At 46.7% G+C, this 25,798-nt stretch overlaps 2 protein-coding genes across 2 annotated transcripts; both read left to right on the forward strand.

Annotated features, from left to right (window-relative positions):
- The first annotated feature begins 1,930 nt into the window (after window positions 1–1,930).
- LOC122040343 lies at window positions 1,931–3,307 on the forward strand. The gene has a single exon (XM_042599663.1). It carries the CDS (start codon window positions 1,931–1,933, stop codon window positions 3,305–3,307), a length of 1,377 nt encoding a protein of 458 aa, XP_042455597.1.
- Window positions 3,308–8,061: 4,754 nt separating this feature from the next.
- Window positions 8,062–9,141, forward strand: LOC122040344 (spidroin-1-like). Its single transcript, XM_042599665.1, has one exon. The coding sequence runs from the start codon at window positions 8,062–8,064 to the stop codon at window positions 9,139–9,141; it is 1,080 nt and encodes a 359-aa protein (XP_042455599.1).
- The last annotated feature ends 16,657 nt before the right edge of the window (window positions 9,142–25,798 follow it).

A 25,798-nucleotide genomic window follows, 5' to 3' on the forward strand; every position in this document is an offset into this window, starting at 1 on the left:
CACCGGCGGCCGGAGGAGTTGGGGCGGATTGCAGGACTTTGGACCCAGCGCCGGCGCCTCCTTCGCATGGGAAGTTGTACGTGGAGGCTCTAGCTCCAAGGTCGCCAAGGGCGGCTAAGAAGAGTTTTGAGGAGGTGGGAGCCAACTTCAAGGAGATTTCGATGTGTAACAACGTGCCAGGGGTTTTCTACAGCGACGAGGAGGTAAAAGCTTTGTCTGATACATATAAGTTTTCCCTGATAGGCAAATTTTCTGGCAGGAGACCTCCCCCTCAGATTGTGTACCAAGGTTTCAAGGGGCTGGGACTATCAAGCCCCTACAACATTCGGTTCCTACGAGCTGGGCACATCTTTTTGCACCTTACTTCAAATGAGGACATGGCCAGGATATGGACTAGGGGAGTCTGGCGCATTGGTGGCTCAATACTCAGAATCTTCAAGTGGACACCGCACTTTTCATATGAGGCTGAGTCATCCGTGGTTCCAGTTTGGGTACAGTTTCCTGATCTTCCAGTTCATATGATCAATAAAAATTGTGTGTTTTCGATGGCTCGGATTGTAGGGTGCCCTATCAAGATAGATGAAGCCACAGCAGATGGCTCTAGACTCTTTATGGCCAGAGCATGTGTGGAGATTGATCTCTTGAAGCCTAGGGTGGAGCAGTTCTTGATCGGAATTGGAGATGAGCACAGGCTGCAGAGAGTTGTGTATGAGAGGACACCAGAGTATGTGGCAGGGAACAAGCCACGGCCTGAGTGGCACAGAGACAGAGTGGATCCGATTCCCCCAGGAGCAGACCTGAGAGAGAGACTTAATCAGAGGGAGCGAGACAGGAAAGGTAAGGCAGTGGTGGTGGAGGACTCAGAGGCACATGATTTTCAGAGGGTCGGTGGCAGGAGGGCTGGACAGACATGGGCCCGCAAGCAGCAACCTTCCAGGATGGGTCAGAAATCTGCGCAGGAGTTACATGCTCAGGGGAACTCTTTTGAGGTGCTGAAGGATATAGGAGAGGAGGAGGATGCAGGGGATGATGTGGTGGGAGGGGCTGGTGACAAGGAGGCGCTGGAAGACTATCCTCAATTGGGAACTGAGAAAGATGATGGGGTGGGAGCAGATGAAGACAGAGTGAGTAAGACTCAGCGGGTGGAGGTGGAAGACCGAATGCCAGTGCAGTTGGGACAGTGCCAGACATTATGGCAGACATCTCTGGACTCGGATCAGCAGGACAGTGTTTCAGTGGAGGGAGGAGAGCAACAGGTGGGAGATCAGATACCTCAGTGTTTCGGCCAGGGGGAGCAGGTTTCTCAGACAGTACAGAGGTCAGGGATAGGGGCACAGCAGTGGAACATAGACGGAGCACAGGGACAGGGGGGAGCCTCCAGGGGGTTGCAGGAAGCTGGTTTGATCAGTGGTGAGGAGCCCAGGGTACTGGAGTCATCGAGAGAGCTGCCAGAGGATGATGGTTTAGACAGATACTCCAGCTCATCAGCAGACCAGGGGGTTTCAGACGATTTGGGTCAGAAGAAGCCTGCCAGGCGTACACAGGTTACCCCAGAAGGCTCAGATGATCCAGACTTTCAGAAGACTTTTGTGGAGTATGAGGAGACAGACACTAGTTTTTCATCAAGGGGGGGACGCAGTCTAGCCTCCGTGGTCAGTCCTCCCAGAGAAAGGAAAGCGGGGATGCCCAAGGTACTCAAGGCGCAGCGGCCGAGGGTGGAATTTGAGCCAAGAGTGACTAGGAGCCAGGCTTCAAGGCAGGTACGCACCCCTTTCCATTAGTCATGTCTGGTATCATATGGAATGTGAGGGGGTTTGGGAATTTGGCGACACAGAGGAGGGCTTTGTTTCTGAGACGACATCATCATCTGAGTTTCTTAGCAGTTTTGGAGCCTATGGTTGATTTGGACTGTAGGTATATGGCTCGGCGCATGGGGTTTGAGGAGGTAGTATCTAATAAATCAGGGAAGGTTTGGTTTTTCTGGGATTCTACTATTATTTGCAAAATCTTGTTTGATCATGACCAGTTTCTACACTTGGAGCTTTCTTCGCAGATGTTCCCTTCTTCTATGATTGTGACAGTGGTCTATGCCAAGTGTACGAGGTCAGAGAGGAGCCTATTATGGGAGAGCTTGGAGGAGCTGAGGCCAGAGGGCGACAGATTGTGGCTGGTGGGAGGAGACTTCAATGTCATATCTAGCATGGAGGAGCACTCAGCAGGAGTTCTAGCTAGACCAGGTGCCATGGAGGATTTTAATAATTTTATCATGTTTGCTGGACTGGTGGATGCAGGTTTTGTTGGGGATAGGTACACATGGACGAATAACAGGGTGTGGAAGAGGCTAGATAGGGTTCTATTGTCTTCATCCTGGGGAAGTCTGGATTTCACAGTCAGAGTGGAGCATTTGAGCAGGGCAGCTTCAGATCACTGTCCCCTACTTGTGGAGTTCCCAGGCTTCCAGAAGCCGAGGGCCTCCTTCAGATTTCAGAGGATGTGGGTGCGGCACAGGGACTTTATGCAGACAGTGAGGCTGAATTGGTGTCTACCTAGTGTGGCACAGGGACTGCAGAGGCTACAGATGAAGCTGAGGAGGCTGAAGGAGCATCTGAAGTGGTGGAACATGGAGGTGTTTGGCAACATACATGACAGGGTTTTGCAGGCCGAGGAGAGTATGGCTGCAGCTGAGCAGGCGTATGACAGGGACCCCACAGAGCAGAGCAGGACTCACAGGTCAGAGTGTCAGGCTCGACTTTTCAGAGTGCTAGACATGGAGGAGGACTTTTGGAAGCAGAGAGCTGCTATCAGATGGATGGGAGAGGGGGAGAGGAATACTAAGTTCTTTCACTCCACAGTGCAGAAGAAGAGGACAGCTAGTAGACTTTTCAGAATTTGGGAGGAGGGGCAATGCCTGGACCAGCCTGATGGGATCAGAGAGTCAGGAGTCAGATATTTTCAGGAGCTGCTGACAGGGGAGACAGTGGATAGCACGGTGGTGGACACGGAGTTGATACCTTCCTTGGTCAGTGCGGAGGATAATTTGATGCTGGAGGGCCTCCCATCAGCAGAGGAGGTGAAGCAGGTGGTCTGGAGCATGTGTCAGGATAGTGCAGCGGGCCCAGATGGATTCTCAGTGGCCTTTTACAGAGCTTGCTGGGAGATTGTGGGGGAGGATGTCTTTCAGGCTGTATTGGATTTCTTTCGAGGGGCAGAGCTTCCACGGGGCATGGCGTCTACGACCATAGTGTTGATTCCCAAGGTGGACAGTGCGCAGAGGTGGAGGGACTTCAGACAGTATGGCTGCAGATGAAGCTGAGGAGGCTGAAGGAGCATCTGAAGTGGTGGAACATGGAGGTGTTTGGCAACATACATGACAGGGTTTTGCAGGCCGAGGAGAGTATGGCTGCAGCTGAGCAGGCGTATGACAGGGACCCCACAGAGCAGAGCAGGACTCACAGGTCAGAGTGTCAGGCTCGACTTTTCAGAGTGCTAGACATGGAGGAGGACTTTTGGAAGCAGAGAGCTGCTATCAGATGGATGGGAGAGGGGGAGAGGAATACTAAGTTCTTTCACTCCACAGTGCAGAAGAAGAGGACAGCTAGTAGACTTTTCAGAATTTGGGAGGAGGGGCAGTGCCTGGACCAGCCTGATGGGATCAGAGAGTCAGGAGTCAGATATTTTCAGGAGCTGCTGACAGGGGAGACAGTGGATAGCACGGCGGTGGACACGGAGTTGATACCTTCCTTGGTCGGTCGGAGGATAATTTGATGCTTGAGGGCCTCCCATCAGCAGAGGAGGTGAAGCAGGTGGTCTGGAGCATGTGTCAGGATAGTGCAGCGGGCCCAGATGGATTCTCAGTGGCCTTTTACAGAGCTTGCTGGGAGATTGTGGGGGAGGATGTCTTTCAGGCTGTATTGGATTTCTTTCGAGGGGCAGAGCTTCCACGGGGCATGGCGTCTACGACCATAGTGTTGATTCCCAAGGTGGACAGTGCGCAGAGGTGGAGGGATTTCAGACCCATCAGCTTGTGTAATGTGTCTTATAAGATCATCTCTAAGCTGATGGCGCAGAGGATGGCTTCAGTGTTAGGGAAGGTAATATCCCCAGCTCAGAGTGGTTTTGTTCCAGGGAGACTGATCTCAGACAATGTCTTGATGGCCCAGGAGCTTGATCACAAGCTCAACTATCACATCAGAGGAGGAAACCTTATTCTGAAGCTGGACATGGCCAAGGCATATGACAGAGTGCAGTGGGGCGTCCTTTTCAGAGTCATGGCAGCATTTGGGTTCTCAGAGACAGTGATTGCATTCATCAGGAGGTGCGTTACTTCTCTTTATTTTGGCGGCGGAGCTTTTCTCCAGAGGGATAGAGGCCTTATTTGCAGCGTACCCAGGGATGGCTTATGCGACAGGATGTGATATGAGGGTGTCTCACCTGGCCTATGCGGATGATGTGGTCATTTTCCTTAATGGGTCTCTGGATTGTGTGAGGAGGGGGAAGGATTTCTTGGACAGATATGAGGCCCAGTCAGGACAGGCGATCAATGCAGAGAAGAGCTCCTTCTTCCCCTCGAGACGCATATCAGAGAGGAGGAGGCAGCAGATAGCAGCGATTACAGGCTTTGGTTTGGGGGAGAGGCCTATGCTTTACTTAGGGGTTCCAATCATCTCAGGGAACAAGAGGACAGTCCACTTTGCGCCACTGCTGGCGAAGATTCAGAGGAAGTTTCAGGGTTGGAACCTCTCACGCCTTTCACATGGGGGTCGCCTGATGTTGATCCAGAGTGTTCTGGCTTCTCTACCGGTATATCTCCTTCAGGTGATCCAGCCTCCTTTGGAGATCCTGAGGAAGCTGGAGGGGGTGTTTGCATCTTTTTTCTGGAGCTCAGTGGGACATGATAGGAAGGTGCATTGGGTGGCTTGGAGGGACATCTGCAGGCCGAAGCAGGAGGGTGGGCTGGGGATCAGACGGCTATCAGAGGTGGGGGTGGCCTTATCCATGAAGTTGTGGTTCAGATTCAGAGAGCAGTGCACACAATGGGCCAGATTTCTGAGGAGATCTTATTGTGGGACGGTGGACCCAGGTATGGTGACTTTGAGGAGCAACGCTTCCCCCAGTTGGCGCAGGATGATTCAGACCAGAGCTGTGGCAGAGAGACAGATAGGGTGGATTATTGGACAGGGTCACCTCAGCTTTTGGCATGACAGGTGGATGGAGAGGGGACCGTTGTCGGAGTGGTGTACGGTGCAGGGGCCTCCAGATGTCAGAGTGGACCGGTTTTTAGTAGATGGCAGCTGGAGCCAGGAGATACTTCAGAGGGTGCTGCCCCCATCAGTGGCGGAGGAGGTGACAGAGGTGCATTTGAGGCCCGAGGAGGAGGATGTTATGGTGTGGCGACCCACCAGAGATGGGAGATTTACTACGAGGTCTGCCTGGGAGGTCTACAGGACTGCGCACCAGAGGGAGGATGTAGCGATAGTGACCTGGAGCAGACTCCTCCTCCCCACCATTTCCGTGTTCATTTGGAGATTCTTCCGTAGACGCCTGCCAGTGGACGAGGTTTTACAAGCGTGGTGTATGCTTAGTGTCCATGTCGCTGTGAGGCATGGAGTCTTGGGAGCATCTTTCTATGGGAGCCCGGCGTGGAGAGGTCCGGGGCATTTGGACACCTATTTGGGGTTGGCGGTGGCGGGTGTTGAGAGATGGAGGGCGTGCTTTGAGCAGACCGGTTCTGGAGAGGAGATCATCCCCTCTTGATCTTTTGGTTCTTGGGGACGGCCGAGAACCACAATGAGGCCGGAGGGACGAAGATTATCGTGCGATCACACAAGATTTGAGGGTTGGGATGGCATCCGTATCATCAAGCCCGAGCAATTGGAGGGAGATATCTCGGCACCGTGCCATGGTGATTCTGTGAGGATACGGACATTGCACACGATCTCGCATGACATTGAGGAGGCCGATGATGGATGGTTCAAGCTCAACAGGATGGTAGCTCTAGAGGAATCGGTGAGTCCTCTTACGGTGCTATTGTTCGAGATCATAGTGGACGGTGGTGGTGGCGACAGAGTCCTTGGTGAGGGCTCCAATATCGGAGCGAGCTTATGGCGATCCCGAGGATTGAGTTGTGCGTGGATAGGCGCTCTCCCTATTTGGCCGATTCTCGGTTGCACTCGCATATCATCGGGTCTTCGGTATTTCATGGAGCTTCGAGGAGATCTTACGGATCAGGTTGCCTGTACGTATGGGGTCAGATGTACACATAGAGAGGAATGCGGCGCAGACTTTCTCGCCAATCGGGCATATCGGTGGAGGGGAGAGGGTGATGGAGGGGCAGGGTGGTATCTGCAGGATGGACAGATTGGGCTTGCCGTATATCAGGAGCTCTTGCAAGCCAGGATAGCATACTTGATGGAGGGTGAATAGCTCCACCTTAGAGCTATCTAGCCCACAGCAAACGGCTGTGGTAAAGGCTTCCTAAATCCGTTTATAGCTGTGGCTTTGCTAAAAAGCCAAATAGGGTGACTAGATCCACCTATGATCTAGCTAGCCCGTAGCAAACGGCTGCGGTAAAGGCTGACAAATCCGTTGAGGGCTGTGGCTTTGCCAAAAAGCCAAAGAGGGTGAGTAGGTCACCATGAACCTACCTAGTCCGTAGCAAACGGCTGCGGTAAGGACACACTAAATCCGTTGATAGCTGTGGCTTTGCTAAAAAGCCAAAAAGGGTGACTAGACCCACCTATGGTCTAGCTAGCCCGCAGCAAACGGCTGCGGTAAAGGCTGACAAATCCGTTGAGGGCTGTGGCTTTGCCAAAAAGCCAAATAGGGTGAGTAGGTCCACCTTTGGCCTGCCTAGTCCGTAGCAAACGGCTGCGGTAAGGACACATTAAATCCGTTGAGGGCTGGTCACTTGCCAAAAGTGAACATCGGGTGTGTTGGAGGACTGCTTGGGAGCGGAACATCACTATTATCATGGAGCGCAGAGGACGGCTATGGTGTGTTGGAGGACTGCATGGGAGCGTAGCAGGAAACGACATCGGTTTTACCTCACCGATGTCTTTTATGGTGATGTATGGAGCTTGGGCTGGGCCTCCTTGGATGCGGCTCGTGGACTATGTTAGCACTACTATCATGGAGCGCAGAGGCCTGATAGGGTGGGTTTGTAGAAGTTTGGAGGTCATTGAAAATCACATGTAACGCTTTACTTTATCTTTTATGTGCTGCAAATTCACATGTATTCTCTTGCAAGAGAAATCCCTTGTCCCCCTAGGCTAGCAGGTCAGGTTTGGTCCCCCTGATAGCTTGGGTTTTTTCCTTAGTGGAATAAAGGTTATTTTTTAACAAAAAAAAAAAAAAAAAAAAACCCTAAACCCTAAACCCTAAACCCTAAACCCTAAACCCTAAACCCTAAACCCTAAACCCTAAACCCTAAACCCTAAACCCTAAACCCTAAACCCTAAACCCTAAACCCTAAACCCTAAACCCTAAACCCTAAAACCCTAAACCCTAAACCCTAAACCAAACCAAAACCAAACCAAACCAACCCGCTCCCCTCTCTCTCCAGGCGATTCCTGGGCGATTCTTGGGCGATAAGCCACCTCGGGCGTGCGGCAATGGCTGCCGGCGCTTCCAAAGCGCCGGCGCCGGCCCCCCGCCCGCCGGAGCATGCTTCCGGCCCTCCCTCGGTGGTCCTCCATCAAAACCTGCGGCTCCACAGTGGTGCAACGGGCGGGGAGGCTTCGGTTCAAGGTGGCGGAGCCCTAGTGGCGGCGGCGGTGCAAGGCGCTGGTGGGGATGGTGGAAAGGCGGCGGCAGCGAGAGGTGTTGGTGGGGACGGTGAAGGCAGGGGGCTGGTGCATGGCGTGGGTGGCGGTGAAGTTCGGGCGGCGGCGGCACAAGGCGGTCGTGGCGGAGTTGGATATCCGATCGTGACGAAGGAGGCCCTAAACCCTAAACCCTAAACCCTAAACCAAACCAAAACCAAACCAAACCAACCCGCTCCCCTCTCTCTCCAGGCGATTCCTGGGCGATTCTTGGGCGATAAGCCACCTCGGGCGTGCGGCAATGGCTGCCGGCGCTTCCAAAGCGCCGGCGCCGGCCCCCCGCCCGCCGGAGCATGCTTCCGGCCCTCCCTCGGTGGTCCTCCATCAAAACCTGCGGCTCCACAGTGGTGCAACGGGCGGGGAGGCTTCGGCTCAAGGTGGCGGAGCCCTAGTGGCGGCGGCGGTGCAAGGCGCTGGTGGGGATGGTGGAAAGGCGGCGGCAGCGAGAGGTGTTGGTGGGGACGGTGAAGGCAGGGGGCTGGTGCATGGCGTGGGTGGCGGTGAAGTTCGGGCGGCGGCGGCACAAGGCGGTCGTGGCGGAGGTGGATATCCGATCGTGACGAAGGAGACGTCGGGCTTTGGCCCGCCTGTTGGCGCAAGCGAGGCGATGGAGGATATGGTGCAGGCATCGGCGGCGGCCAGGGCGTTGGTGCACCTGCTGTTGGCGGCTTGCGGCGGCGGTGGAGACGGGCTGACCTCGGGGAAGACGGGGGCGACGGGGGCGATAGCCCCGGTGCTGCAGCAGGCTCGCATGGTCTCTGGGCTGTCGGGGAGAGGGGTGCGGACGGGCTGCATGGGCGAGGAACAGGGCAGGGACACCGGCAACCCTAACCCTAACCCTAACCCTAATCTTGGGGCGCCGGAGGGAAGGTGGACGCAGCAGCAGGAAGAGGTGGCTGGGGCGGCGATCTCGACGACGCGTACGACCTCGGGGACGCGGCAGAGGTCGCGGCCTGCTCTGACGCCGGCGCCTTTGCCGGAGCTAGTGGCGGCGATCGTGGAGGCCTTGGCGGAGGTGATGCGGACATGGGACGCCTCCTTGGCGCCAACCGGGGATGCAGGTGGGGACCCAACGGTGATGACATGCCGAGCAGTGGCCGGAGAGGACGGTGTGACGGCGACCGATGGCGTCGGGGCGGTTTGCGGCGGCTGTGGAGACAAGAGGACCTCGGGGACGCCGGGGGGGGGCAGCCTCGACGCTGCAGCAGGCATGCGAGCTCCTTGTGCCGACGGGGAGAGAGGGTTGGACGTGCTGCATGGGAGATCCACCGGGCAGGGCGGCCGGCGCAGCAGGGAACCGCCCCGGCAACCCGAACCCTAACCCTAACCCTAAGCGGGGGGCGCCAGCGGAAATGGGGACGCAGCAGGAGGCTGGGGCGGCAATCCCGAACACGAACACGACCTTGGAGATGCAGCAGAGGCGGATGCCTGCCCTGTCACCGGCGTCCTCGCCGGAGCTAGCAGCGGCGATCGTGGAAGCTGTGATGGCGGCGATGCGGGCAAGGGACGCCTCCCTGGCGTCAGCTGGGACAGCAGCCGGGGATCTAACGCCGAAGATGGACCATGCAGTGGCCGGAGAGGGGGCGCCGGCGGCCGGTGGAGGCGGAGCGGTCTGCAGAAGCTCGGACCCAGTGCCGGCGTTTCCTTCTTCGCCGGGGAGACGGTATGTGGATGCTCTCGCTCCGAGGTCGCCAAGGGCGGCCAAGAAGAGTTTTGAGGAGGTGGGAGCCAACTTCAAGGAGTTTTCGGTGTACAACGACGTGCCAGGGGTTTTCTACAACGACGAGGAGGTAAAAGCTTTGTCTGATCCATATAAGTTTTCTCTGATAGGCAAGTTCTCTGGCAGGAGACCTCCCCCACAGATTGTATACCAAGGTTTCAAGGGGCTGGGACTATCAAGCCCCTACAACATTCGGTTCCTACGAGCTGGGCACATTTTTTTGCACCTTACTTCAAATGAGGACATGGCCAGGATATGGACTAGGGGAGTCTGGCGCATTGGTGGCTCAACACTCAGAATCTTCAAGTGGACACCGCACTTTTCATATGAGGCTGAGTCATCCGTGGTTCCAGTTTGGGTACAGTTTCCTGATCTTCCAGTTCATATGATCAATAAAAATTGTGTGTTTTCGATGGCTCGGATTGTAGGGTGCCCTATCAAGATAGATGAAGCCACAGCAGATGGCTCTAGACTCTTTATGGCCAGAGCATGTGTGGAGATTGATCTCTTGAAGCCTAGGGTGGAGCAGTTCTTGATCGGAATTGGAGATGAGCACAGGCTGCAGAGAGTTGTGTATGAGAGGACACCAGAGTACTGCCAGTATTGTAGGCATCTTGGACATGCAGAGGTGGATTGCTACGTGGCAGGGAACAAGCCACGGCCTGAGTGGCACAGAGACAGAGTGGATCCGATTCCCCCAGGAGCAGACCTGAGAGAGAGACTTAATCAGAGGGAGCGAGACAGGAAAGGTAAGGCAGTGGTGGTGGAGGACTCAGAGGCACATGATTTTCAGAGGGTCGGTGGCAGGAGGACTGGACAGACATGGGCCCGCAAGCAGCAACCTTCCAGGATGGGTCAGAAATCTGCGCAGGAGTTACATGCTCAGGGGAACTCTTTTGAGGTGCTGAAGGATATAGGAGAGGAGGAGGATGCAGGGGATGATGTGGTGGGAGGGGCTGGTGACAAGGAGGCGCTGGAAGACTATCCTCAATTGGGAACTGAGAAAGATGATGGGGTGGGAGCAGATGAAGACAGAGTGAGTAAGACTCAGCGGGTGGAGGTGGAAGACCGAATGCCAGTGCAGTTGGGACAGTGCCAGACATTATGGCAGACATCTCTGGACTCGGATCAGCAGGACAGTGTTTCAGTGGAGGGAGGAGAGCAACAGGTGGGAGATCAGACACCTCAGTGTTTCGGCCAGGGGGAGCAGGTTTCTCAGACAGTACAGAGGTCAGGGATAGGGGCACAGCAGAGGAACACAGATGGAGCACAGGGACAGGGGGGAGCCTCCAGGGGGTTGCAGGAAGCTGGTTTGATCAGTGGTGAGGAGCCCAGGGTACTGGAGTCATCGAGAGAGCTGCCAGAGGATGATGGTTTAGACAGATACTCCAGCTCATCAGCAGACCAGGGGGTTTCAGACGATTTGGGCCAGAAGAAGCCTGCCAGGCGTACACAGGTTACCCCAGAAGGCTCAGATGATCCAGATTTTCAGAAGACTTTTGTGGAGTATGAGGAGACAGACACTAGTTTTTCATCAAGGGGGGGACGCAGTCTAGCCTCCGTGGTCAGTCCTCCCAGAGAAAGGAAAGCGGGGATGCCCAAGGTACTCAAGGTGCAGCGGCCGAGGGTGGAATTTGAGCCAAGAGTGACTAGGAGCCAGGCTTCAAGGCAGGTACGCACCCCTTTCCATTAGTCATGTCTGGTATCATATGGAATGTGAGGGGGTTTGGGAATTTGGCGACACAGAGGAGGGCTTTGTTTCTGAGACGACATCATCATCTGAGTTTCTTAGCAGTTTTGGAGCCTATGGTTGATTTGGACTGTAGGTATATGGCTCGGCGCATGGGGTTTGAGGAGGTAGTATCTAATAAATCAGGGAAGGTTTGGTTTTTCTGGGATTCTACTATTATTTGCAAAATTTTGTTTGATCATGACCAGTTTCTACACTTGGAGCTTTCTTCGCAGATGTTCCCTTCTTCTATGATTGTGACAGTGGTCTATGCCAAGTGTACGAGGTCAGAGAGGAGCCTATTATGGGAGAGCTTGGAGGAGCTGAGGCCAGAGGGCGACAGATTGTGGCTGGTGGGAGGAGACTTCAATGTCATATCTAGCATGGAGGAGCACTCAGCAGGAGTTCTAGCTAGACCAGGTGCCATGGAGGATTTTAATAATTTTATCATGCTTGCTGGACTGGTGGATGCAGGTTTTGTTGGGGATAGGTACACATGGACGAATAACAGGGTGTGGAAGAGGCTGGATAGGGTTCTATTGTCTTCATCCTGGGGAAGTCTGGATTTCACAGTCAGAGTGGAGCATTTGAGCAGGGCAGCTTCAGATCACTGTCCCCTACTTGTGGAGTTCCCAGGCTTCCAGAAGCCGAGGGCCTCCTTCAGATTTCAGAGGATGTGGGTGCGGCACAGGGACTTTATGCAGACAGTGAGGCTGAATTGGTGTCTACCTAGTGTGGCACAGGGACTGCAGAGGCTACAGATGAAGCTGAGGAGGCTGAAGGAGCATCTGAAGTGGTGGAACATGGAGGTGTTTGGCAACATACATGACAGGGTTTTGCAGGCTGAGGAGAGTATGGCTGCAGCTGAGCAGGCGTATGACAGGGACCCCACAGAGCAGAGCAGGACTCACAGGTCAGAGTGTCAGGCTCGACTTTTCAGAGTGCTAGACATGGAGGAGGACTTTTGGAAGCAGAGGGCTGCTATCAGATGGATGGGAGAGGGGGAGAGGAATACTAAGTTCTTTCACTCCACAGTGCAGAAGAAGAGGACAGCTAGTAGAATTTTCAGAATTTGGGAGGAGGGGCAGTGCCTGGACCAGCCTGATGGGATCAGAGAGTCAGGAGTCAGATATTTTCAGGAGCTGCTGACAGGGGAGACAGTGGATAGCACGGTGGTGGACACGGAGTTGATACCTTCCTTGGTCAGTGCGGAGGATAATTTGATGCTTGAGGGCCTCCCATCAGCAGAGGAGGTGAAGCAGGTGGTCTGGAGCATGTGTCAGGATAGTGCAGCGGGCCCAGATGGATTCTCAGTGGCCTTTTACAGAGCTTGCTGGGAGATTGTGGGGGAGGATGTCTTTCAGGCTGTATTGGATTTCTTTCGAGGGGCAGAGCTTCCACGGGGCATGGCGTCTACGACCATAGTGTTGATTCCCAAGGTGGACAGTGCGCAGAGGTGGAGGGACTTCAGACCCATCAGCTTGTGTAATGTGTCCTATAAGATCATCTCTAAGCTGATGGCGCAGAGGATGGCTTCAGTGTTAGGGAAGGTAATATCCCCAGCTCAGAGTGGTTTTGTTCCAGGGAGACTGATCTCAGACAATGTCTTGATGGCCCAGGAGCTTGATCACAAGCTCAACTATCACATCAGAGGAGGAAACCTTATTCTGAAGCTGGACATGGCCAAGGCATATGACAGAGTGCAGTGGGGCGTCCTTTTCAGAGTCATGGCAGCATTTGGGTTCTCAGAGGCAGTGATTGCATTCATCGGAGGTGCGTTACTTCTTCTTGGTTTTCGGTCCTGGTGAATGGACAGTTGTCAGGCTTCTTTAGATCACAGCGTGGCTTGAGGCGGGGTGATCCCATCTCCCCTTCCTCTTTATTTTGGCGGCGGAGCTTTTCTCCAGAGGGATAGAGGCCTTATTTGCAGCGTACCCAGGGATGGCTTATGCGACAGGATGTGATATGAGGGTGTCTCACCTGGCCTATGCGGATGATGTGGTCATTTTCCTGAATGGGTCTCTGGATTGTGTGAGGAGGGGGAAGGATTTCTTGGACAGATATGAGGCCCAGTCAGGACAGGCGATCAATGCAGAGAAGAGCTCTTTCTTCCCCTCGAGACGCATATCAGAGAGGAGGAGGCAGCAGATAGCAGCGATTACAGGCTTTGGTTTGGGGGAGAGGCCTATGCTTTACTTAGGGGTTCCAATCATCTCAGGGAACAAGAGGACAGTCCACTTTGCGCCACTGCTGGCGAAGATTCAGAGGAAGTTTCAGGGTTGGAACCTCTCACGCCTTTCACATGGGGGTCGCCTGATGCTGATCCAGAGTGTTCTGACTTCTCTACCTGTATATCTCCTCCAGGTGATCCAGCCTCCTTTGGAGGTCCTGAGGAAGCTGGAGGGGGTGTTTGCATCTTTTTTCTGGAGCTCAGTGGGACATGATAGGAAGGTGCATTGGGTGGCTTGGAGGGACATCTGCAGGCCGAAGCAGGAGGGTGGGCTGGGGATCAGACGGCTATCAGAGGTGGGGGTGGCCTTATCCATGAAGTTGTGGTTCAGATTCAGAGAGCAGTGCACACAATGGGCCAGATTTCTGAGGAGATCTTATTGTGGGACGGTGGACCCAGGTATGGTGACTTTGAGGAGCAACGCTTCCCCCAGTTGGCGCAGGATGATTCAGACCAGAGCTGTGGCAGAGAGACAGATAGGGTGGATTATTGGACAGGGTCACCTCAGCTTTTGGCATGACAGGTGGATGGAGAGGGGACCGTTGTCGGAGTGGTGTACGGTGCAGGGGCCTCCAGATGTCAGAGTGGACCGGTTTTTAGTAGATGGCAGCTGGAGCCAGGAGATACTTCAGAGGGTGCTGCCCCCATCAGTGGCGGAGGAGGTGACAGAGGTGCATTTGAGGCCCGAGGAGGAGGATGTTATGGTGTGGCGACCCACCAGAGATGGGAGATTTACTACGAGGTCTGCCTGGGAGGTCTACAGGACTGCGCACCAGAGGGAGGATGTAGCGATAGTGACCTGGAGCAGACTCCTCCTCCCCACCATTTCCGTGTTCATTTGGAGATTCTTCCGTAGACGCCTGCCAGTGGACGAGGTTTTACAGCAGCGTGGTGTATGCTTAGTGTCCAGATGTCAGTGCTGTGAGGCAGTGGAGTCATGGGAGCATCTTTTCTATGGGAGCCCGGTGGCAGGAGAGGTCTGGGGGCATTTTGGACACCTATTTGGGGTTGGCAGCTGGCGGGTGTTGGAGAGATGGAGGGCAGGTACAGCTTGGAGTAGCACTGGTTCGGTGAGGGAGATCATCCCCCTCTTGATCTTTTGGTTTTTGTGGACGGCCAGGAACGACTCCAAGCACAGGGGGCTGAGGCCGGAGGGACAGAAGATTATCAGGCAGATCACACAGTATTTGAGGGTTGGGATGGCATCTGGTATCATCAAGCCCAGGCACTGGAGGGGAGATATCTCGGCAGCCCAGGCCATGGTGATTCAGGTGAGGATACGGACATTGCACACGATCTCAGCAGTACATTGGAGGAGGCCTGATGATGGATGGTTCAAGCTCAACACAGATGGTAGCTCTAGAGGGAATCCAGGTGAGTCCTCTTACGGTGCTATTGTTCGAGATCATAGTGGACAGGTGGTGGTGGCCAGACAGGGAGTCCTTGGTGAGGGCTCCAATATCAGAGCGGAGCTTATGGCGATCCTGAGAGGCTTGGAGTTGTGCGTGGATAGGCAGCTCTTCCCTATTTGGCTGGAGTCTGATTCCCTGGTTGCACTGCATATCATCGGGTCTTCTGGCATTTCATGGGAGCTTCGGGAGGAGATCTTACGGATCAGAAGGCTTGTACGACAGTATGGGGTCAGATGCACACACATATATAGAGAGGGGAATGCGGCTGCAGACTTTCTCGCCAATCAGGCATATCAGGTGGAGGGGGAGAGGGTGATGGAGGGGCAGGAGATTGGTGGTTTGCTACTTGGCATTTGCAGGATGGACAGATTGGGCTTGCCGTATATCAGGAGCTCTTGCAAGCCAGGATAGCATACTTGATGGAGGGTGAATAGCTCCACCTTAGAGCTATCTAGCCCACAGCAAACGGCTGTGGTAAAGGCTTCCTAAATCCGTTTATAGCTGTGGCTTTGCTAAAAAGCCAAATAGGGTGACTAGATCCACCTATGATCTAGCTAGCCCGTAGCAAACGGCTGTGGTAAAGGCATGACAAATCCGTTGAGGGCTGTGGCTTTGCCAAAAAGCCAAAGAGGGTGAGTAGGTCACCATGAACCTACCTAGTCCGTAGCAAACGGCTGCGGTAAGGACACACTAAATCCGTTGATAGCTGTGGCTTTGCTAAAAAGCAAAATAGGGTGACTAGACCCACCTATGGTCTAGCTAGCCCGCAGCAAACGGCTGCGGTAAAGGCTGACAAATCCGTTGAGGGCTGTGGCTTTGCCAAAAAGCCAAATAGGGTGAGTAGGCCCACCTTTGGCCTGCCTAGTCCGTAGCAAACGGCTGCGGTAAGGACACATTAAATCCGTTGAGGGCTGGTCACTTGCCAAAAGTGAACATCGGGTGTGTTGGAGGACTGCTTGGGAGCGGAACATCACTATTATCATGGAGCGCAGAGGACAGCTATGGTGTGTTTGGAGGACTGCATGGGAGCGTAGCAGGAAACGACATCGGTTTTACCTCACCGATGTCTTTTATGGTGATGTATGGAGCTTGGGCTGGGCCTCCTTGGATGCGGCTCGTGGACTATGTTAGCACTACTATCATGGAGCGCAGAGGCCTGATAGGGTGGGTTTGTAGGAGTTTGGAGGTCATTGAAAATCACATGTAACGCTTTACTTTATCTTTTATGTGCTGCAAATTTACATGTATTCTCTTGCTAGAGAAATCCCTTGTTCCCCTAGGCTAGCAGGTCAGGTTTGATCCCCCTGATAGCTTGGGTTTTTTCCTTAGTGGAATAAAGGTTACTTTTTTCAAAAAAAAAAAAAAAAAAAACCCTAAACCCTAAACCCTAAACCCTAAACCCTAAACCCTAAACCCTAACCCCTAACCCCTAACCCCTAACCCTAAAACCCTAAAACCCTAAAACCCTAAAACCCTAAAACCCTAAACCCTAAACCCTAAACCCTAAACCCTAAACCCTAAACCCTAAACCCTAAACCCTAAACCCTAAATCAACAATGCAACATTTATCTTATGCATGGAACAGTACAACATTTATTCAATCGACTCTGGATTTTTTTTTCCCTTTTGTTCTCTTGGATGGATGACGTATCAACTAAATGGTTAAATTATCAAGTCATATGCACGATGCATCAAATAATTAATACATGAAACAATGCACAAATTAATACATAAATGCACCATACATCAATAAAATAATTTCCTCTTTGAGGTGATTATAAAGCTTCTATCGACATGCACCCTTCACTCTTCTACGTCCTATTTTTTTTGTTAAACTAATCACGACTGCAATATAAACACCCTCGAACACGTACATAAGAAACTTTTAACAATTAATTTCCTGTCACTGACAATTCACAACACCTTGAACTCTCCTCTTTCAATCACTTAGCGTGGTGATAAGTCTCAAGCGCACAGACCAGTATCTTATATTTCTGATGAATGATGACAATGACAATATTTTTTGTATTCTTTACCTCGATTATCAATCTAAATTTTAAATCTGTTTGTAAGCGCATGCAGCAAATGATTGAGGCAGCTTACCCTAAATGTGACTGGCAAATAATATTTTCTTTTTGAAACTATCAGTGACACTGTTCGACAATGAGTTGTTAGCGCATGCAGCAAATAATTGAGGTAGCGAAATGAATTGAATTGATGTAATTATTGAATTCTTGGATTAATTGATGCACCACACTTCAATTAACTAATTGAAATTAATTGTAGGGAACCAAAATCGAATAAATTATTTAAAATATAGGAAAAATCAGAATACAAGTTAATAGAAAAAATAAAATGATGAAAAACCGCAAGAGGGAAAAAAAAGAAAAAACTAAATATAACTCAAATCAAATTAATCCAATCGGTGGGAAAAAGATATGAATAATGTTAAATGGTCGATCAGTTAAAATATATACATATATATACATGAATATTCTAATAATATATATATATATATATATATATATATATATATATATATATATATATATATATATATATATAAATCATTTCTAATTAGTCAGATATTAATTAACAAAATTTACTGAAAAAATAAATCGGATCAAGTCCGAATGCAAGGATCGCTAAGAAGAATAACGTTTAATGATAATTTTAGTTTTTTATTTTGACATTAAGAAAACCGTTATTACAATTGATTTAGATATTTTTTTATTTTTTATTATTTTTTTTTCCCTCTTCCTCTCCCGTCTCTCCTTTCACTTTGCGACAACTCGATGAGTATTGTCAAGATGGAAGGGAGGCGAGGAGGAAACAGATGTGACGGGACGTGACATCTCAATGGAAAATCATGTCACAATATTCGAGTGGAATGAATAAAGTAGAAGGTAAATAATTTTTCATCCCTCGGTGAGCGCGAATGACAATCAATGACAGCCGTCAGCGGTTGCTGTGGTTTTTGGTATTTTTTTTATTATATATTTTAATCCTCGTTTAGGGTCAGTAGCCACAGTGTCGTATAGAAGGTAAATAATTTTTCATCCCTCGGTGAGCGCGAATGACAATCAATGACAGCCGTCAGCGGTTGCTGTGGTTTTTGGTATTTTTTTTATTATATATTTTAATCCTCGTTTAGGGTCAGTAGCCACAGTGTCGTAAGACCATGACCACTATGACATCTCAATCGATTAATTGAATAATTAATTGAAACGGCATGCATAAATTAAATATGCGAGCATGTAATCCAATTCGATTAATTGAATTGTATTTACGTTAAAAATGATAATCATTAATTGATTGAGGGTAGCTGGCAGGATCGTTGCATAAAAATCCCTTCTCCATATTATCCATCCAAATCCTATGACCCAAAAAATACGCGTCCTCGGCGTTTCACCAATCACTCACCCTTGCAGCAGCAAAAGATCCGGCGGCCATCTACCCCTTCCTCCTCCGGCGGCCATCCACCCCTTCCGCCGGCGGTAGATTGAGGGAACTCAAGATCGGTTTCTGATTCGGAATTCGGACAATGGCCCCATCCGAATTTTGGACCGACCGACTCCAAGCTAGTTAGCTGCATTTCGGAATAGCTCAGCTTCCCCAGTCGCTCAACTCCGTCCTCGACTAACCTCCTCTTCGTGCGTAGGGGTGAAGAATCAAACCTTAAACCTAGAATGAAGAAGGAACCACAGCAACCCCCGGAGGAGCTGGGTTTCCCTATCCCCTTCTCCGACATTCTCCATCCCTCCCCTCCCTTTGCAGATGGGAAGGACATTACTATCCGGGGCCGTTAGATACGCAAATAGAGAATATAGCGTCGGTGGTCACATTTTTTCTGTATTTTCAATGTTTACAGAGACTAAGATTGCAAAAACTAGATAGTAACTAAAAATATCCATGTAATTAACTTAATAATATTAACTTCAATATTGAATTTAAAAGAAACGATGAACAATAAATTAAACTTATGGTATTTCTAAATTGTAAGCTATTTCAACCAAATACCAAACATAAGTAATGATTAAAAGAAACTAAAAGTTACCTGATAGATGACTGATTTATAACAATACTGAGAACGGAGCTTCGAAAGTCAAGATAATAGAAAAACAAGAATCGCTTTATCAACAAAAGAAAGAACCATACATCTGATACATGGGTAAAGGGGAGGAAAGAGAAGAATGGAGCGACTGTGACGATACCGGTTTTTGCTTGCATCTGCCCTTCTATTTAGGACAAGCGAACTAAAAACATGAGTATCACGTGAATCGATGCTAAGAAAAAATGCAGCTCAAATTTGAAATAAAGCCGCTTAAGGTTTTCGATCTCACAACGCGCGCCAGATTGCGTGCAACACAAGTATCAAGTCGCGTGCATCAGACGCTATTGTACTGGTTATACGCTACTGTACCCAGTCATTGACAAAACGTCAACATACACCGTTAAACGTTACTGCACTATACGCTACTAATCGAAGATAGTGTATTCGAATTTTTATATAATCTCCTTATGTTGTACATGATCTCATTTATTGTAAATAATAATAATAATAATAATTAATTATTAAATAACAACTTTATATATCCTCTATGGAAAAACATTATCTTTCAAATATTTTTTTTTAGGTCTCATATTTTTTTTAAATATATATTGTTATCTCCCATTCATATTCTATATTATATATAATTAAATTTGTATGAATTTTAATTTCATAAATTATTAATTTAAATAACATTAATAATTTTAAAAAGTTAATACTTTGAAATAACATTAATAATTAAAAAAAGTTAGTATTTGTATTACAATTAATAAATTATTTTTTTATTAATTACAATTATAACGTACCCAAATTTATTCAAACTCGAAGTTGATAATACAATTAATTATCACATAGCTGACAATTTCTCTAAAGATGTTTTTAAAATTCTTAGGTGAAACTTTGAAATATTTATAATAAAGAATCTCTTTTATCATCAGACTAATGGATTACATATCACTCATTTTCAATAATCATGTTGTGCAAAATAATATATGTATATATGATGTCCTTTATATTATCCCTATACCAAAATTATCCTGAACCTCTAATCATTGTTCATCGAGATTAGAACAACCCAAATGCCCATTCTACATCCTTTCTCGCTGTCTCTTATCGTCCCTTAAAAATTTTTCTCTTGGGATCCTTGGAGTATGGAAAACTCTTGACAGAAGTAATACATTTTTTTATAAATCTCATTAGTCAAATAGTATCCTTCTGTATATTTTGTATTGCTAACCATAATATTAACCTCATGTGTATTTTCTTGCAAAATGTTATTGAATAATTGTAATTTGTTAAGCATGTTGATATCATTATACAACTCTGCAATCCCAAAAAAGTATATCACATCTATAAATCTGCAAATGTGACTACTTGAAGCACAATTATTGGACATTATGATCTCTCTGAGTAAATTGGCATTTCCAAGTAACGAGATAATTTTTTCACTATTCATGCATACAATTAATATTACCCAACATGCTAGGGATGTCGTGTCTCTGCTCATGCATTTCAGGCAACATTGGATTTTTCTCAAATATTGGGTCCGAAATACTTCAATTATATGTCAATAAGAGTTCATAACCATTGAAAGATAGTTGTTTTAATAATTTGTAGGTGCTCATTATAATGATCAGCATGGATTCCATCGTGCATTTTTGAAATGATAATAAACTCTTTTTTTTCTCGTCACATTAACCTTCCATTGAAAAAATTCTCAATGATTTTTTATATCGACTATATGAAAGATTAGTCCTCTTTGCATTCGAAATCAACATTAGAATATATCATTAGTATATATTGGCTCATCAGATAAGTAATCATTGAAAAAATGAGCAATTCGGCTTCATGATCTCAATTCAAATATCTTCTTCTCTGTGTTCTATTAGAAGAATTTTAAGTTATCTGATATACCGTTTGTTATTGTTTATATAGCCGAAATATTCTTTATTGATCTATATCTTTTATATTTTCCATCAACTCATTTCACTTGAATTTAAGGAGTATAAATCGATTTGGATTTTCAGTCATTTGAAATAAATCAAATATTTCCATTGTTGAAAGACGTTGAACATTAAGAAAATAATAAAAAAAAATGAAAGGTTGAGAATATATTTATAAATAATCCTTTAAATAAAAAAATCTTTTGGCGGTTGAACAACCATACAAAAAATAGAAATGGTTCCATGGCTAAAAATTTACATTCATTTTTTTTATTATTTTATTCCATTTTTTAAAATAGACATAAAAAATATTTAATAAAAAAATTAATACACGGCTCCATGAGCCACTTCCTCAAAATTAACAACGGAACTCCCTCCACTATGACAGGGAGCTCAGGTGCATCCTAGTTAATCATTTTTATCTTTGGAATTATACTGTAGTGGAATGACATCCAGTTGTCATCTAGACATCAACAATTCGATTCTCATTTATAGCGTATTTGTAAGAATTTTTTCTTTATACTTAATTTGTATAATTTATTTTCATAATTAAAAAGTTAAATATATTTAATAATTAAATGAAAAACAAACCAATCCATATTTAAAATTTTAAAAGTTCAAAAATTTTAGTAATAAATTATAAACCTCAGCTTATGTGTTTTTAAGATTTCAAAATCAATTACTTGCCATATTTTTTAATCCAATTCGTGATTATTCGAATAGTTATATTATAATTATATTTAATATACATTTATAATTATTCTATGTAAAGTGTATCATTTATTTTTTAAAAAAATTATAATTAAAATAATAAATCATAAATTTATCATCGCATCCCTTAATCTTATGAATTGGCAAATAAAATGAACTATTAGCGATGTGTAAATAAAATAAAATTGTAAATATTTTTCATAAATGAAATTTGATTAATATAATTTTTAAGTTAAATCGTAATATGACATGATATGCTTTACAGACAGTAATGTCCCCCTCTCCTCCTCTTCCACCCCCTATTTCTGGGGTAATTGATCGAACTAATCCATCCATGGGCAAGATACCTTGAAAAGACACCACTAACATATATATATATATATATATACAGAATCGTTCCGCTGCGGAACGATTCTTGCGGACTGCTGTGGACTGCGGACGTGGCAGCTGCCACGTCATATTTGTTAACGTTTTCTTTCCCCCGCAGTGCGACTTTTGTGAAGCATCGTGGAACACTTCTTTGCCCTAACCCTTCTCACGATTTTTTTCCGCCGCAGAAGATCTGCTCGCCTCCCGCAGCCAAGGGTTCCTCCCTTCTCGCATCGTGGAAGATCTGACGCCTCCCGCCGACCTCAGCTTCCTTCTTCTCGTGTCCGCCGCAAGAAGATCTGACGCCTCCCGCCGACCTCAGCTTCCTTCTTCTCGCGTCCGCCGACACTTGACTCATCGCCGTGCCCTCATTCCCTCTTTCTCGCGTCCCTCGCCACCAGCAGCTCGGCCTCCCTCCCTCGCAAGCTCTGCTCGTGGCCGCTGCCCTTGCGACAGAGGACCTCGTGTCGCGACAAGGCTTACAGATAGGCTGCGAGGCTCGGCGAGACGAAGCTAGAGTTTCCAAGCTCTCGCTATATCTAGGGTTTAAGGCGCCTCCCTCACACGTCCACCCAACGAAATCTAGGATTTCTCTTTTAGGTAAAACCTCGTTTGTTTCTTTCTGTTTCTATTGCAGGTTTGATTTTATAAGAAATCAGTAGTTTAATTGATGTTCGATCGCAGTGTTTTGTTCGACTTGGCAGATTTGTTTTTATACGACATATTGTTGTGGTTTTTGTTTGTTCTTCGAATTCCCTTTTAAAACTTATGCAAAATGTTATTGCTCTTCTAAGTAACAACATAAGTTTCTATAAGTAATAACAGCCCTTAAAGTTTCTTCTAGCTCTTTGGCTTTCATGTAGTTTCTAAAGTACTCATCTAGAGTTGAGGCAACACAATTGTTTAGTTTAATTGAAGTTCGATATTAGGGTATTGTGATGTTCCATATATTGTCACTGGAATACCATATAGTTATATTGTCATTGGAATACCATTTAGTTTCTTTTGTACAGCACAGTTTATTTTAACACTTATGCAAAATACAATAGCAGTTTCTATAAGTAACAATAGACAGTAATTTGGTCTTCGAAGTTTATATGGAACTTGCAGTTTCTATTGCAGTTTTAAAATTTGGTCTTCGAAGATTATAAGAAACTTTGCAATTTCTATTGCAGTTGTTAATTTTGTTAAATTTTACTGTTTAGGTTGTTAGTTTATTTTAACACTTACGCAAAATGTTATTGTTTATACAACAGCAGTTTATATTTTCTTCAAGTAATGTTTTTATGCAAAATTGCAGTTTTTATTTTATAAGAAATCAGTTATGGTTTTTGTCTAATTATTTATTGTCAATTCTAATGTGAGGGAGCCTAGAAATGGAAGAAAATAGAGTTGATTATCAGGAATACATTCCCCAAGTTTCAGATGATCGAAAGCCAAAAATTGAAATGGAATTCTCATCACTAGAGGATGTATATTCGTTCTACAACCAATATGCACGAGAAGCTGGATTTAGTTCAAGGATGCACACGAGCAAAAAAAATAAGATAACAAATGAAGTAACATGGAAACAAATTGTATGCTTTAAAGAAGGACATACAGATCTAATGCGGTGGAATAAACATGCAAAAGTTGATCAACTGACAAGGGAAAGAGCACGTGGGTCAGTTAGACCGGGATGTAAGTCAAATATTGCATTTGTCAAGAAACAAACTGGACCTAATTGGGTTGTCAGTAACTTTATAGAAACCCATAATCATCCACTCGCAACTCCATCAAAAGTGCATTTGCTACGCTCACATCGTAATGTTTCTGCAGCAAAGAAAGCTTTAACACAATAATTTTCAGAGGCTAATGTGCCAACTTGTCAACAAATGCGATTATTAGAGATAGAGTATGGAGGGCCTGAGGGTGTAGGTTGCACAGAAAGGGATATTAGAAATTTTGAAAGAAATCTAAGGGAAGAACAAAAGGGTATTGATGCTGAAACACTGATCGAGTTTTTTACATCTGAGTAAGAGAAGAATTCGGCTTTTTTCTTTGATTATGAGACTGATTCAGATAACAGATTTAGTAGGTGCTTTTGGGCTGATCATATATCAAGAAGGACATATAGTGTATTTGGTGATGCAGTTGTATTTGATATTACATATAACACCAAGAAATATGGCTTGATTTTGGCACCATTTGTAGGTGTTAATCATCATCATCAAACAATTATTTTTGGTTGCGGGTTTCTTAGTGATGAGAAAGCTGAGTCATTTGTTTGGTTGCTTACAAAGTTCTTAGAGGCTATGCCTAAAGGTGCACCAAACATTATTATCACTGACCAGGATCCTGCTATGACAAAAGCTATTGCACAGATTTTCCCTCAAACAGCGCATCGATATTGTTTGTGACATATATTGAATAAATTTTCAGATAAATTAGACCCTTTGACTTTCCGAAACAACTATCAAAATATAAAGAATGTCATTGTAAATTCTACAACACCTGATGATTTTGAAAAGTCATGGGAAGAAGCTATCAAGTGTGGTAACTTAGAGAATAATGATTGGTTGTCTTTGATGTATGAATTGCGACACAGATGGGTGCTAATATATTTCAGCCATATATTTGTGAAGGAATGTCAAGTAGTCAAAGATCTGAAGGCTCACATGTATTTTTCAAGAGATATGTCTCAAATAAGAACTCATCGATGGATTTTATCACCCGTTTTAATAGAGCATTAAGACATCAAAGACACAATGAGTTGGTTGCAAACCATATTGATATGAATGAGCATCCTAAGATTAATACAAACTGGCCGATGGAAACTCAAATGGTTAAGGTGTATACAAAAAAGAAATGGCTGGAATTTCAAAGTGAAATGACCGAGAGTCATGGTTATTATGTGCAACATGCATTTACAGGTGTCGACTCAATGGTTTACCATATGATGAAATTTCAAAGTACTTCTTCCTCCAAATCAAGGGTGCTCACGCATGATAAACAAAGGGACTACATATCGTGTAGCTGCACGAAATTCGAGTTTGAAGGCATTCCATGCAGGCATATGTTAGCTTTTTTTCGTATCAACCAAGTATTTCATTTGCCTGATACATATATACTTAAACGATGGACAAGAGATGCAAAAGTTGGAGCAGTATATGATTTGGGTGAGCAAAATTTCATTGATGATCCAAATTCAAAAAGGTTTTTGATGTCGAGACACTCAAGGTTATCCTATAAAGCTTCAGTATTAATTGATGATGCATCTTTAACTAATGAGGGGACAACCTTCTTGGATGAACAATTTGATTGTATATACAATAAAATTCAAGAGATGAACATTAGTAGAACATCCAGTGATAGAAGTCAAAGGAAGAAATTTATGGATGAGGGTTTTGGTATTATTGATCCTTCTTTAGTAAGAACAAAGGGATGTGGAAAGAGGTTGAAATCATCGAAGGAGAAATCTGTTAGGATCGTTCGTACTCGGCTAGAGAGGGGGGTGTGAATAGCCGACACCAAATCGTCGCGTTTCTTTCTACAAACTAGGGTTAGCGCAGCGAAAATAAAAACAAGAAACGAAGACAAGAAATCAAACCTCAATACACGTCGATGTAACGAGGTTCGGAGATGAAACTCCTACTCCTCGGCGTGTCCGTAAGGTGGACGAAGCCTATCAATCCGTCGGTGGATGAGCCCCCGGAGAACCGGCTAATATATACTCCTTGTGGGTGGAGAAACCTCGCCACAATAACTCTTGCAACAACAAGATAGAAGTATACAAAATACAAAGAAGCACAAGACAATATGAATGTAAAACAA

The sequence above is a fragment of the Zingiber officinale genome, chromosome 2A (assembly GCF_018446385.1).
Source record: "Zingiber officinale cultivar Zhangliang chromosome 2A, Zo_v1.1, whole genome shotgun sequence".
In the NCBI taxonomy this organism is placed as follows: domain Eukaryota; kingdom Viridiplantae; phylum Streptophyta; class Magnoliopsida; order Zingiberales; family Zingiberaceae; genus Zingiber; species Zingiber officinale.

Excerpts from the sequence above, each read along its gene's own strand:
- LOC122040343 (XM_042599663.1), top strand. The coding sequence starts at position 1,931 with ATGGGGTTTGAGGAGGTAGTATCTAATAAATCAGGGAAGGTTTGGTTT.
- LOC122040344 (XM_042599665.1), top strand. The coding sequence starts at position 8,062 with ATGGCTGCCGGCGCTTCCAAAGCGCCGGCGCCGGCCCCCCGCCCGCCG.